Source organism: Silurus aristotelis (genome assembly GCF_946808225.1).
Source record: "Silurus aristotelis genome assembly, chromosome: 8".
In the NCBI taxonomy this organism is placed as follows: Eukaryota; Metazoa; Chordata; class Actinopteri; order Siluriformes; family Siluridae; genus Silurus; species Silurus aristotelis.
The window spans coordinates 14426397-14440842 of record NC_139581.1 but is presented as its reverse complement, the minus strand read 5'-3'; the positions used below and the strand labels follow the sequence as shown (position 1 = coordinate 14440842).

General features: G+C 37.1%; 1 protein-coding gene across 6 annotated transcripts in view; it reads right to left on the bottom strand.

The window, feature by feature from the left end:
* The window catches only part of ksr1b (kinase suppressor of ras 1b), a 42345-nt gene that overhangs the window by 13326 nt on the left and 14573 nt on the right, over window positions 1–14446 (bottom strand). For 4 of the 6 annotated variants that reach the window (XM_083548581.1, XM_083548583.1, XM_083548580.1 and 1 more), the window contains 3 exons: window positions 3892–4084; window positions 3042–3501; window positions 88–236 (listed from right to left, as the gene is read on the bottom strand). In XM_083548581.1, coding sequence (XP_083404707.1) covers window positions 88–236; window positions 3042–3501; window positions 3892–4084 — 802 coding nt within the window. Of the gene's footprint in view, window positions 1–87; window positions 237–3041; window positions 3502–3891; window positions 4085–12235; window positions 12640–14446 lie in introns of those variants that run through there. The other 2 variants (XM_083548584.1, XM_083548585.1) reach the window with 2 other exon arrangements.

Sequence of the window (14446 nt, the reverse complement as noted above, 5' to 3'; positions counted from 1 at the left end):
GAATAAGCAGAAAACAGAAATATAATCCAATATTGGTAACGAGCTACTCTGCCTTCCATAGGCTTCAAGAAGTAGAAGTGGATCTACCTGTCAGTGTTGGACTTTCCACATGAACGCGTGTGTTGGGAGAGGGCACAGAGAGCAGTGGTGAGCGTGAGGGTGAATCCTCATAGCCGTTTCTCACATCTTGCACATTTACATGCATATTTGGAAGCATTTTATTCTTCTTCACATTCCTGTGGAACATAGGAGAAAGATGTATATGAATGCATTAGAACTTACAATTCCCCCACCCCTGACCAGCGTAAAGCTAGAAATACAAAAGAAATTAGTTGAAACTGATGACTAATGCTGTTTCGGTTAGATACGTGAAGCTTTAAAACCAGAAAATAGCATCGTGTGATACAAGAATGAATGGTCAATTTTAGAACTTCAGGCAGGAGGATGGCCTCAGTATGACAATGGTGAGAAATGCAGAATGTAGGTGTGCCCATGGGTGGGTGGGGATTCTAGCATTCCACCAAGAGTGTGTTATGATGCACCCATATGACATTATGCTCACTGGCTGTAATGTGAAAATATGCACTGTGGTGATGAACAAAGCATGAGCAATATTTAGCCCATATGAGTCTGACACACTCTTGACTGTGCTATACAGTGAGCTTCCTGAAAATGTAAAAGGAAATGTGAAAATAACTTAATTGTCAAAATAAACCATTGTTTACATTGCAATGAAAGCGGAAATTAAAAGTATTAATGATAATATCCAGGTTTTACCTGCTATTTTTTTTTTTTTATTAACAAAAATAAACAAATAATAGATGTAATTACTGTAATTTCCGGACTATTAAGCGCAGCCATATATAAGCCGCACCCATTGAATTTGACAAAGATTTTTATATTAAACATAAATAAGCCGCACATGTCTATAAGCCGCAGGTGTCTACACTGAAACTAATGAACTTTACACAGGCTTTAACGAAAGACAGTGTCTGTTACACGGTGTAACGGATGAAATATGTTGTGGCTACTTTAAGAGCAGAGCGGTATTTTGGGAATAGCCTGCCGCCACATTTTTCCCGGTATTACTGCATGTGTGCAAGACCGAGGAATATGTCATTATTGTCTGATGCTCATTTCTCAAGTTTCTTTGACTAACCTGTAACGCTGTTGCCAAGAAAAATAAAAAAGAACAAGTTTTGGAAACCTGTCTGTGCTTATATGATTTCTGTTGCAACTGGAGTTAGTGAGCTCTCCCTTCACCCAGACTCAACGCGTTACAACGGCTTGTATCTAAACAGTAGCCTACCAAGAAAGTCATTGTTCACTGTCTTCCTCCTTCCTTTCACAACTATTTCTCTTGGGAGTTTTTCTTTTGGCATCGTCATGCGTTTAAAAATCTCCATCAGTGAAGTTTTTCTCCCGATGCCGTGCAGCTCAGAACAAAGGTGAAGTGCGTTTTTTCGTTTCCGTTCGGAAATTTTTTTGGTCTAATGTTATGGGGTTCAGTTTTTTGCCTTGAAGTTTATGAAACTGGGAAAAACCAAGGAAAAATCCATAAATTAGCCGATTCGTTGTTTAATCCGCGAGGTTCAAAACGTTGGGAAAAAGTTGCGTCTTATAGTCCGAAAAAATACGGTAGTTTATCTTAATCATCATAAATCATGTATCATAAATGGCATTATACTACATTTATAATTGTATTTCACTGAGGCAGATGAATAAAAATAATCTATTTGATTATCAGCAACAAAGGAAATCGAAGCACTTAAGGTATAGGATAAAAATTTTACTGCATTATGAGATCATGACACAGTTTTCTTAGCAAATGTTTACCTTCCATGTTTTATGAGATAGAAATGTCTAGTATAGCACTCCAGTGTGTAGTATAGCATTCAATAATATTTTAATGCATTAAATGAAATGTGACGGCATCAGTGTCCCTTGTTTACATCTCAGTGGAAGCTAGATGTTCAATTTACAAATGGAACAAGCTATCCTTTTTAAAGAAGATTTTCTTGAGAAGTAACCAAATAAGTAGAAAAAAAAGAAAGAAAGAAAGAAAGAAAGAAAGAAAGAAAGAAAGAAAGAAAGAAAGAAAGAAAGAAAGAAAGAAAGAAAGAAAGAAAGAAAGAAAGAAAGAAAGAAAGAAAGAAAGAAAGAAATAGGCACATATACACTACAGCACCGTAAAATTATTTCTCTGCATATCCTGACAATTTTGAAAAACTGGGGACTACAAGCAGAGTCAACCAAGATGCAGCACTCCTGGAGCACAGAGAATTGAGGGCATATCTAAAGAGTCCAAGGGTGTCAATTATTCAATACAGGGGCTTGAACCCCTGCCCATCTGATCGGTAACCAAGATCCTAAACCACTGAGCTACAATTTCCCCCATTCAAGAACATCTAAACATGCAGCATATACTTTACTAATACTGTACATCAAAATTAAAAGATTTTCTAAAGAGCTAGAATACACAGAAAAACAATATTTTCATTAATTTTAAAATAAAACAAAATTAAAAAAGAAAAGCCAGTGCTAATAGATGCTGAGAAGGTTGGAGAAATGGAAAGGTCACATCTTAATATGCCTGGTTTTGGATAAAGTTTTTTTAATTAAAAAAAAAAAAAATTTCTTTAATGAGTTTCTATTTATGGTGTCTAAATAAATTGTATCATCTAGGATCAAATTCTTGCATTCAGACAGTTTTAAATTATAAATGTTTCTAGAAGAGTTCCTTTCCTGCGAAACAAATGTCTGGGTTACATGCAGCAATGCAATATATATATTATATATATATATATACACACACATATATATACATACATATACACACACACATTATGTTGAATATACCAATAGAAAGTCTGGCTTCAAGCTCTGATTATGATCAGCTTCTGGGGCCAGGGCACTTTGTTTTACTTTCTTTTTCGTTCTCAGTAAAGGCTCACTGAAGAAAGTATACAAGTGATGTAAGCAATGGCAACTAAGTTCAACTAAGATTCATAATATACTCATTGGAAAGTAGTTGCACCTACTTGTGTGCAGGTTCCTCTATGCGGTTAGCGAGCTGTGTGTGGCTCTTGCTGCGAGGCAGGGTGGGGAAAAGCTGGCGCAATTTGGATGGTGGTGGTGGTGTGTGAGGAAGTTTCAGGAGCTCGTTCCGAATGGTGGGTGGGGTAGGGGGCGGAGTTGATACATGTCCCAGTGGGTGCCGTAGCATCTGAGGTGAGGAGTAGAAAGGGTCAGCTATTCCGTTCAACATTGGGGTCACATAGGATCCAGTTGGGCAGTCCAGAGAGCTTACAGCAGAAACAGAGACAGAACGTTGGGTGCCGGGCATCGTGGAGGTTAAAGGAACCCGAATGGCTGGTTTTGGGCTGTGGGATTGTGGGCTTTGAGTGGAGCAGGAAAGCTGCTTCGATGAGAATGAAGTGTTAATGTCACAGAGAGCAGGTTCTACAATCCAGGGAACTCCGTCATCTTTGAGCTCCCGTCCTATTGACACCAAAGTTAGAGAACATAAATCACTAACCCAAAAACTTAGCAGTGATGTGCACAGGCAATAAAATATGCAGATCCATTAAAAAGGCGACATCTAAATCTTTTTGAGCCGGACATATTCTTTCTGAGATAACAGAGAACGCTGAGTAGAATATGTGATAGATGACAACTGCATAGACACTCTCTTATCCCTACATATTTTCTATCATATAATAAATAACAGTACTCCTGCAGTTCTTTTAAATTTTACTTCAGAAGTTGAAGTTATGGAAATGTATTTGCTATTCAATTCCAAACTAAAATATATTTAATTTTTTTGTCATATCCTGATACCACGTGTCAAACGAGATATCTGTAGCAGATCAAATGGCAAGGAAGACCCACCTGTCCATGGCCCAGAGCTTGAGGCGGAGGATATGGAGGAGATGGAGGAGGTGGTGGGGCTTGTGAGACAGGAGAGGGCAGCAGTGATGCGGGTGCACTCATCAGCACTGGAGCCCAGTTTCCTCATGGTCTCCTGTATCTGAGAACTGGACATCTGTAGCAATGCATCTAGAGACAGATTCAATGGTACTACCTGCATTAGAGAAAGAAAAATGAGACCTTTCTGTTTAATTTCTGTACATATAACACATAGCATATAATACACACTTTACTTATACCAATTCAAAATCACTGTACATATATATGTATAAGATATTTATTTAAATGAATATTTGCTTTGTTCTAAAACCAATTCTGCCATGCAAGCAACTTGAAAGTAATCATCATGATACAAGAGAACAAAGCACAGGAAGAGGATGAGAGTTAAACCATCAGCAAAGTGACAGATTAGGAAAGCATGGACTACTCTGTTCATCTCTGTCACTCAGTGACCTCAGGTCTAAATCCAGCAGATAACGGATGCAACTAAGCAATAGTGACTATATCTCCCTTACCCACAACATCCTTTAAGGAAAAGAAAAAAAGGACTGCCAACTAAAATCAACAAGGTTCCCTTTGAGCATTTTCCCTCTGTGTGGCCAAAAAGAGATAGAGAAAGGTCTTTTCTCTGTGCTGATAAAGAGCGATTCAGTAACGTCTGCCATAGGTGGAGGTCCTTCCTCCAGCCCCCCATTCGCCACTCAGGATGCTGGCACAGTACACAGAGTTAGCAGTATTCCGGTAACTCATCGGTCTTTCACCGTGTCCGTCTCTGCTCCGCTGCATTAACTACATTCCTGTGTCCCGGCGTCTTGCTGGCATCAGCTCATCACCAAACACACACATACACCCGCCACCACACACAAACAAACTGTAGCATAGACTCTATCGCTTATCTTGTGGTCAGTAAGATCTCTGTGATAAAACTCATACAGCTGAAACCATTATTAACCTGCTGATAACTTCATCTTGACAGCAGAACCATCTGTAGGGCAAACCACAGGATATGTTAGTGCACTCTTTCTAACTAATTTTCATTTCTACAGCAACACATTACCCAGGGACTTTAATGGAAAGTATTCAATGTAAGGCTTTTTACAAAACTAGAATTGTTAAGGTTTTCTCCAACATGTTAATTTAGCCATTTTAGAAGGAATCCCCAGTGTCAGCACTTTAGGTTTCCACTAGGAGGAATTTTTTTTTCTCAGTAGAAAGACAATCTGTATTCTCATCTTATTAACTAAAACTAAATAAATAAATAAAACATAGGCCTTTAGATTGAGGTTTTATTAAATAATAAATAAGGGATGTTCACTTTGAGATGTTTTGCAATTGCATCACAACAACCATTGGGTTTATTTTTATCACGTGTTTTATTCTTTACAAAGTTACAGTTTTTAATAATTAAATATATTTATTTAAATAATTGCTATGCTTGTGGCACAGACATTTAGAAAGAAAGTGAAAGTGAATAATTGCTATTTAACTGAGACAGAAGGTATACTGTCCGATCTGAGAGAAATATTCTTCCCGAGTAAACGCTAGAGATAGAAACAATCTGTACTTCAGTATGCATTAGGGGTGTAACAGTACATGTATTTAATTAAAATGTACATTTAAAATGTAAAAAAATCTCCATTTATATAAATTTCATTTAATCAATTTAATTTGTGGCAATTTAATTGATTACTCCATTTAATCAATATAATAAAAACGTGTATAGCGTTAATTCGATTTTTTTCAAATTTATTTACAGAAAATATTATAAATATTATTTTATATATTCAAGCAACTAGGCATTTTATTTAAAATTGTTTAAAATAATATAAACTGTTTAAATGTTGATCACAATTATAATCACAAATAATAATAAACTACATAAATAAATAAATGACAAGCAATTTCATTTTATGTTTTGCATTTTTTCCTGCTAACCGTAACAAAATTGAACTGAACCGTGACTTAAAAACCGAGGAATGTCCCGAAACTTGAATTTGTGTACCGTTAAACCACTGGTATGCACCAAAAATCTTTGCACCAACATTTTCCTCAAGATCAAATGCTTTCCATTTTCATTAAGTATTATAGTTAAGTACTGTAATATACTCTATAGACAAATGTATTGGGGAACCTGACTTTTTTCAGCCATATGCGGGTCTTCCCCAAACTGTTACCACAAAGTTAGAGGCACAGAATTGTACAGAATGTAGCAGTACATTTTCCATTCACTTGAATTAGGAGACCCAAACATGTTCCAGCATGACAATGTCCCTGTGCATAAAGCAAGCCCCATGAAGATATTGTTTATATGGGTTGAAGTGGAATATCTTGAGCGGCCTGTTTTTGAGCTCTGACCTCATCACTATTGAACACCGGGGTTAATTGGAACTCTGACTGCACTCCAGGCCTCCTCACCCTATATCAATACCTGACTTTACTAACACCTTTGTGGTTAAATGAGCCGAAATCTGATCTGATCTGACCACTCCCCAAAATCAATTGGAATGTCTTCCCAGAAGAGTGTTAGTCATTATAGCAAATGGGGACTAAATGTGGATAGAGTGTCTGAAAAGTACATACAAATTTTATGATCAAGCGTCCACAAACTTTTGTCCATACAGTGTTTATGGTTATATAAAGGGCTGTAAAAATAAATAAATAAATAAATAAATAAAATAAAAAAAGAGTATGGTATGTACCTCTGTTTTTTAAGTCACGGTTCAGTTCAATTTTGGTACAGTACGGGAAAAGAAATGCCAAACAAAACTGCTTGTCGGGTTTTTAATGCAATTTTAATTATTATTATTGAAAACATTTGTGGTCAACATTTAAATGTAACTTTTTTTTATAATTTTAATAAAATGTATAAATAAAATATATAAAAATAATAAACCTAATTAATGCAATATACTTTCATTATATTGATTACATTGAGTAATCAAAGAAATTGGCACAAATTGATTAAATTAAATTAAATAAATGAAGTGTGTTTTACATTAAATATAACATTTTCTAAAGATATGACACACACACTTTAGCAAATGTCTTAATTTCTTCCATCCTTCATTTATTTACTCACTCGATATGTGGAATTGTCAGGATTTTCTACTTTTAAGAAAAATTCTTGAAATTGTACATAAAACCCTAAAGAATCCATAGCGCTAGCATTAGAAGCTAGCCACCTCTTGGTTAGCGGCTAAAGATATTGCTATGGATTGGTTAATGTTTTCATGCATGCGCAAAACGAATCTTATTTCCGGTACAGAGTGAGTAGCCACAGTGACGCTATGCTTACTCTAGGTTCTTTTTTATACCCCTGGCATTGTTGTGTATGTTTGTAAAAAATGTATTCAACGTGCAAGGCAGAGACTAAACAAACTTGTGGTGCACCACTTTATACGTTCCATTGGGAACTCGGATTTTAACTTTTGTTCAGCATGTAAAAAGGATTGTATAAAGCCCTGTACCGAAAGATTTAGGTACAATTACGTGTATATATACAGTGGGTACGGAAAGTTTTCAGACCCCCTTAAATTTTTCACTTTTTGTTATATTGCAGCCATTTGCTAAAATCATTTAAGTTCATTTTTTTTCCTCATGAATGTACACATAGCACCCCATACTGACAGAAAAACACAGAATTGTTGACCTTTTTGCAGATTTATTAAAAAAGAAAAACTGAAATATCACATGGTCCTAAGTATTCAGACCCTTTGCTGTGACACTCAAATATTTAACTCAGGTGCTCTCCATTTCTTCTGATCATCCTTGAGATGGTTCTACACCTTCATTTGAGTCCAGAAATTTTTGATTATACTGATTGGACTTGATTAGGAAAGCCACACACCTGTTTATATAAGACCTTACAGATCACAATGCATGTCAGAGCAAATGAGAATCATTAAGGTCAAAGGAACTGCCTGAAGAGCTCAGAGACAGAATTGTGGCAAGGCACAGATCTGGCCAAGGTTCCAAAATTTTTTTTGCTGCACTTAAGGTTCCTAAGAGCACAGTGGCCTCCATAATCCTCAAATGGAAGACGTTTGGGACGACCAGAACCCTTCCTAGAGCTGGCCAACCGGCCAAACTGAGCTATCGGGGGAGAAGAGCCTTGGTGAGAGAGGTAAAGAAGAACCCAAAGATCACTATGGCTGAGCTCCAGAGATGCAGTCGGGAGATGGGAGAAAGTTGTAGAAAGTCAACCATCACTGCAGCCCTCCACAAGTCGGGGCTTTATGGCAGAGTGGCCCGACGGAAGCCTCTCCTCAGTGCAGGACACATGAAAAACCCGCATAGAGTTCTCCAAGATGGTGAGAAATAAGATTCTCTGGTCTGATGAGACCAAGATAGAACTTTTTGGCCTTAATTCTAAGCGGTATGTGTGGAGAAAACCAGGCACTGCTCATCACCTGTCCAGTACAGTCTCAACAATGAAGCATGGTGGTGGCAGCATCATGCTGTGGGGGTGTTTTTCAGCTGCAGGGACAGGACGACTGGTTGCAATCAAGGGAAAGATGAATGCGGCCAAGCACAGGGATATCCTGGACGAAAACCTTCTCCAGAGTGCTTTGGACCTCAGACTGGGCTGAAGGTTTACCTTCCAACAAGACAATGACCCTAAGCACACAGCTAAAATAACGAAGGAGTGGCTTCACAACAACTCCGTGACTGTTCTTGAATGGCCCAGCCAGAGCAATGACTTAAACCCAATTGAGCATCTCTGGAGAGACCTAAAAATAGCTGTCCACCAACGTTTACCGTCCAACTTGACAGAACTGGAGAGGATCTGCAAGGAGGAATGGCAGAGGATCCCTGAATCCAGGTGTGAAAAACTTGTGGCAGCCTTCCCAAAAAGACTCATGGCTGTATTAGATCAAAAGGGTGCTTCTACTAAATACTGAGCAAAGGGTCTGAATACTTAGGACCATGTGATATTTTAGTTTTTCTTTTTTAATAAATCTGCAACAGTGTCAACAATTCTGTGTTTTTCTGTCAATATAGGGTGCTATGTGTACATTAATGAGGAAAAGAAATGAACTTAAATGATTTTAGCAAATGGCTGCAAAATAAAAAAGAGTGAAAAATTTAAGGGGGTCTGAATACTTTCCGTACCCACTGTATATATATATATATATATATATATATATATATATATATATATATATATATATATATACAGTACAGACCAAAAGTTTGGACACACCTTCTCATTCAAAGAGTTTTCTTTATTTTTATGACTATGAAAATTGTAGAGTCACACTGAAGGCATCAAGGGCTATTTGACCATGAAGGAGAGTGATGGGGTGCTGCGCCAGATGACCTGGCCTCCACAGTCACCGGACCTGAACCCAATCGAGATGTTTTAGGGGTGAGCTGGACCGCAGAGTGAAGGCAAAAGGGCCAACAAGTGCCAAGCATCTCTCGGGGAACTCCTTCAAGACTGTTGGAAGACCATTTCAGGTGACTACCTCTTGAAGCTCATCAAGAGAATGCCAAGAGTGTGCAAAGCAGTAATCAAAGCAAAAGGTGGCTACTTTAAAGAACCTAGAATATGACATTTTTCAGTTGTTTCACACTTTTTTGTTATGTATATAATTCCATATATAATTCCACATGTGTTAATTCATAGTTTTGATGCCTTTAGTGTGAATCTACAATTTTCATAGTCATGAAAATAAAGAAAACTCTTTGAATGAGAAGGTGTGTCCAAACTTTTGGTCTGTACTGTATATATACATACATACATACATACATACATACATACATACATACATACATACATACATACATACACACATACATACATAGATATATACATACATATACACACACACACACACGCATGTCGTTTCTGTTAAGTGTGGGAAAGAAATCAACAATAAACACCACCTACTTAAAGACAAAGGGTAGAGATTTCAGTATGCACACACATTTCTCACAGAAACAGGAAGCCCTCTTTCAGGAATCAGTATGGAAATTTCCGTCATTAAGAATGGTAAGAAAATGCCACGAGGAGCACAGACATGGAGCATGTGCCTGCTCTAAATCTCAGTGCTATTAGATAAAAATGTAAACAAGAAATAGCTCTAATGCCAACTAAAAAATAACTAAAAACTTGCACACCAGATGGGTTTTGCACCAGTAGATGTGCCCTAGCCACTAATACAAATATCCACATATTTCCTCCCAGAGTAGGAGCTGTGCAACTCCAAACTTGTGATCTTAATTGCTGTGGTCTATCTGACCACATCACATCCATTCAAAATGCTCCTGTTTACTGGAGCATTTTCACTCAATACCAAAATGTGTCTGTGTATCCAACTTTATACAAACCACACTCACTATAGCCTTCAAAGAAGAACACCTGAAGATCATGATGGTTATGCATGCAGTTCATAAAAGGAAAAAAATACTACATACATTAAAAAAATTAATTGTTGAATATGATTATGAGCAGATGATGTTGAATTAAAAACTACAAATAGCACAGGATGTTTGTTTCCAACAACTGACTAGAAACAAGTACACCAGTATTCAAGACTCAGGAGGGCCAAAAACAATACTTGGTAAAGCATATAGGGCAAAGATAACTACTTTGCAGTAATGTCAACTAATACTCAAATATATACAAACATGGGTCTTTAATCAGTTTAACAGACAATCAAAATAGTTTTCATGCAATTTTGTGAATATACATATACACATTATAAAAGTATACCGCTACATTTTTGCAATTATCCAACCTGTCAATAATTTGACAACAGTGCAATGCATAAATCATGCAGATATAAGTCAAAAGCTTCAGTTAATATTCACATTAAGCATTAGAATAAAGTGTGATCTTAGTGGCTTTGATAATGGAATGGTTGTTGGTGCCAGATGGGCTGGTTTGAATAATTCTGAAACTGTTGATCTCCTGGGATTTGCAGATAGAACTGGTTTGTGAGTTAACACAGACTGGTGTGAAAAACAAACAAAAAAAAAATCTAGTGATCCAGCGAGATTCAAATATCAACTATCCCAAAACACACACTGACTTGAAGATTGTGGAAGAGTGTATTGCAAAAAAAAACAACTGAGCGCTCTTTGGAGAGAGAAAAAAAAAGGTTAGAAAGAAATTACAGAAAAATCACTTTGAAGACTCAAGTTCGTTATTGTAGCCAATCCACTGTGTATTGTTCATTTTCTGAATACTTTTCTGCACACTACGGTTAAAAAGAGTGGTTAATTGAGTCACAGCAGACTTCCTGTCAACTTGAATCAGTCTGGTCATTCTTAGCTGACCTCTCAAGTCAATAGGTTGATTCTGTTCAAAGAGATAATACACACTGGATGATTTCTGTTTTTCACACCACTGCGATGTGTAAACTCAAAAGACCGTTGTGCTGTTGATCTCCCAAGAGATTAGCAGTTTCTTGAACACTAGCTCAAACCAGCTTGTCTGGCACTAAATACAGACACTGAGATAACATTCTTCCCCTTTCATATACTTGATGTTTTTTGATCTGCATTTGTTATGCATTGGGCTGTTGCAACATGATTGTCTTTTAAATAACTGCGCAAGTGTACAGATTGTATTAATAAAGTAGTTGGTGATTGTAAAATATTTTGACGACTGTTTGATTACCAATGTTCAAAGGGGCATCTCACATCAACCTTAGACATAGCGACTTGTATTTTTCCATGCACTGAAGATTTCTGTGTTAGGTTGCATTTGCTAAAGACAAGCCAGGACAAAAAACATGCTGAGTATACAAGGGTTTGACACATACCTACCCCGAGATGGTGTCTGGACATGTTTTTCCTGCCTATGATCTTTGTTGACGTAATATTGGAAATGATACTCGAGAAAACACCAATCACAAGACCAGGAAACAAATATGACCCATAAACTGTGTGTTACTGACACACATACACTGTAATTATGAGCTCCAAGGAAAGCACCATTCACAAATCATTAAACAGTCAGGGCTACAAACACAACTGATAAAGGTTCCTCCCTATTTTCCACCTGACACAGAGTTTCGTCTGAAACTGCTCTGAAATGATCCCAGTCATACCATACTGGTGATATACACGAACTAACCAGATTACGCTGGACGATAAGAACCTTAACCCTTATTATGAGGTTATGATGTGTATAAACAAAGCGTTAACAGATTACTACAGATACTGCACACAAACTCTATGAGCCCAGAGAGACACAGGCAGGAAACCACAATATCAGAGTAGAAAATAGCTACAGGAGTTCACGTGCTGCATGGAAAGGATGTGAAGTGATAAGCAAATAAAATAAATAACTTACCATCAAAAAGTCACGTCTAAAATAATACTTTCCCATATATCATCTTCTAAAGACGTTAACAAGATCTCCGTGTCCCTTCAGAAGCTTGCCGGAGTGTGAGAGCGGCACGCTATTACTCACCCCGCCTCCTTCTCCAAATTACCTTTCCCTCCTTCTCTGCTTTGCCCTCCCCTTAACTTTACATGCTTTTCTCTATATGTATTCATCTTTCTGTATTCTTTCTGACTTTCAACAAATCAGTCTCAATTGTAAACCTGATAATCACCTTTTTGGCTTTTCAACTAAATGTGTTTCTTTCACCTCGCTCTGCAATTCCTAATCCTTATAGTATAAAGATATCTGATAAACCTATCACCAAATGGTAAGGCTCCAGGTCTCCAGACCTAAACCACACAATGAGTGTGACTTGCACATGTTTCATGTTAGATGTGGTCACCCAATTTTCTATAGTATTGCTCCACTATAGTTCCACCCAACCAGAACATCGCAGGGAATTACTGGCCGCCAAACTCAGGCTCAAACCAGATTGCTGACTTTGAATTGATGTAATGACGCAAGTATTAACATGTTTGAGTCCTTGAAATCATGCAATCACTGTGTTTGCGCATGTGCGTGTGTGTCAGTTCAACTTCTTATTAGAAAGTATCCCAACATTTCATCACGGTTTATTCTGTTGTGCTGTAAATGACAGGATCCCATGGAAGGCCACTGAAGAAAGGAAGGAGTGAAGGCTAAAACACAGGAAGCAAAGCTCTGGGTCAGACCCCCCCTCTTTCACCACATATTCCTCCCTTCCTTAAGAGAAGTGCTTCTTCCTGTGAATCTACAGGATGTAAGCATTGAATGGGCCATTTGTCTGTATTTATGATTCGAAAGTTAAATAAATATACATCATATCAGTTAGCCGGCAACTATTAGACATGCTACACACTATGTTTCTGCATACTTATAGGCACTTCTTGTTATCTGGGTGTGCCCTGTTACAGTAACGTTTTAACAGTTCGACACCTTTTAACTTCTACTCTTGGTTTTCACCTGTGAAGACTACATTTACTGTTAAAAAGGATGAAACAACCTGAAGACCAGAGTGCTACCTGTAAGGGATAATAATAATACAATCATTCGGAATGTGCTATCAAACAGACAACGGAACAACAGAATTTAATAACAGAAACATTGTAAGAGCTATGAAAAATCTCCAAAACAATAATCAATCGGAAGATCAAAACATATACCTTAACCAAATCAAGCATATAATAAACCTCTGAAGAGGAAACTGAAGGAAGATACCCTTAAAACAAACAAGAACTTAAAGAAGCTACAGTACAAGCCTGGATAAAAAGAATATAATAGTTTCGTGATGTCAGTGGGATGCATTTATTGCAAGTAATGGATATGCAACCAAATATTAAATGTTATTTACTTTTTTTTAATGTTAAGGCTATGTTCCAGTACCTGACCGATCTCCACTGATCGAAAAAAATGTAATTGCATCTGAAGTGTCATTTTCTAGATCTATCTACAATGGCTATAAAAGGCCTACACACCTTTATGAAATGTCAGGCTTTTTAAATATAAAGACAAAAATAATAACATAAATGCCAAACTTGTTAAATCTTTAATGTAATCTTCCAACAAACAAAAATCTAAATTCTTTTTTAATATTTGATAATTGTGAACATTTAATTAAAGAAAAAACCCTATAAGAGCCTGCATAAGTCTGAAAACCTCTCACTACTATCATTTGTGGAAACACCTTTTGCCTTTATTAAGTCTTTATTGCAAAGAAGAGTGGGATAAAATTCCAAACTCTAGATGCGTAAAGTTAAAAAGGTTTTTGATGGGATTGAGGTCTGTGCTCTGGCTGGGCTATTCAAGAAATTTTATTATCCTTTTCTGAACTTTGTTGATTTTGATTTGTGCGTTGCATCATGCTGAAATATGAAATTCCTCTTTATTTTCAGCTCAGCTTTTTGGACAAATTTTATGCCAAAATATCTTGGCATTTGGAGCTATTAATTGTCCGATGTATCTTGACAAGTGCCCCTGGCCCAGCTGAAAAGAAGTAGCCCCAAAGCATAATGTTACCCCCACCTTGCTTCACTGTCGGTATGGTGTTCCTTGGATGATGCTCAGCATGGGTTTTAAAAAAAACTTTTAGAATTATGGCCAAAAACTTCAAGCTTTGTTTCGTCAGACCATAAGACCTTT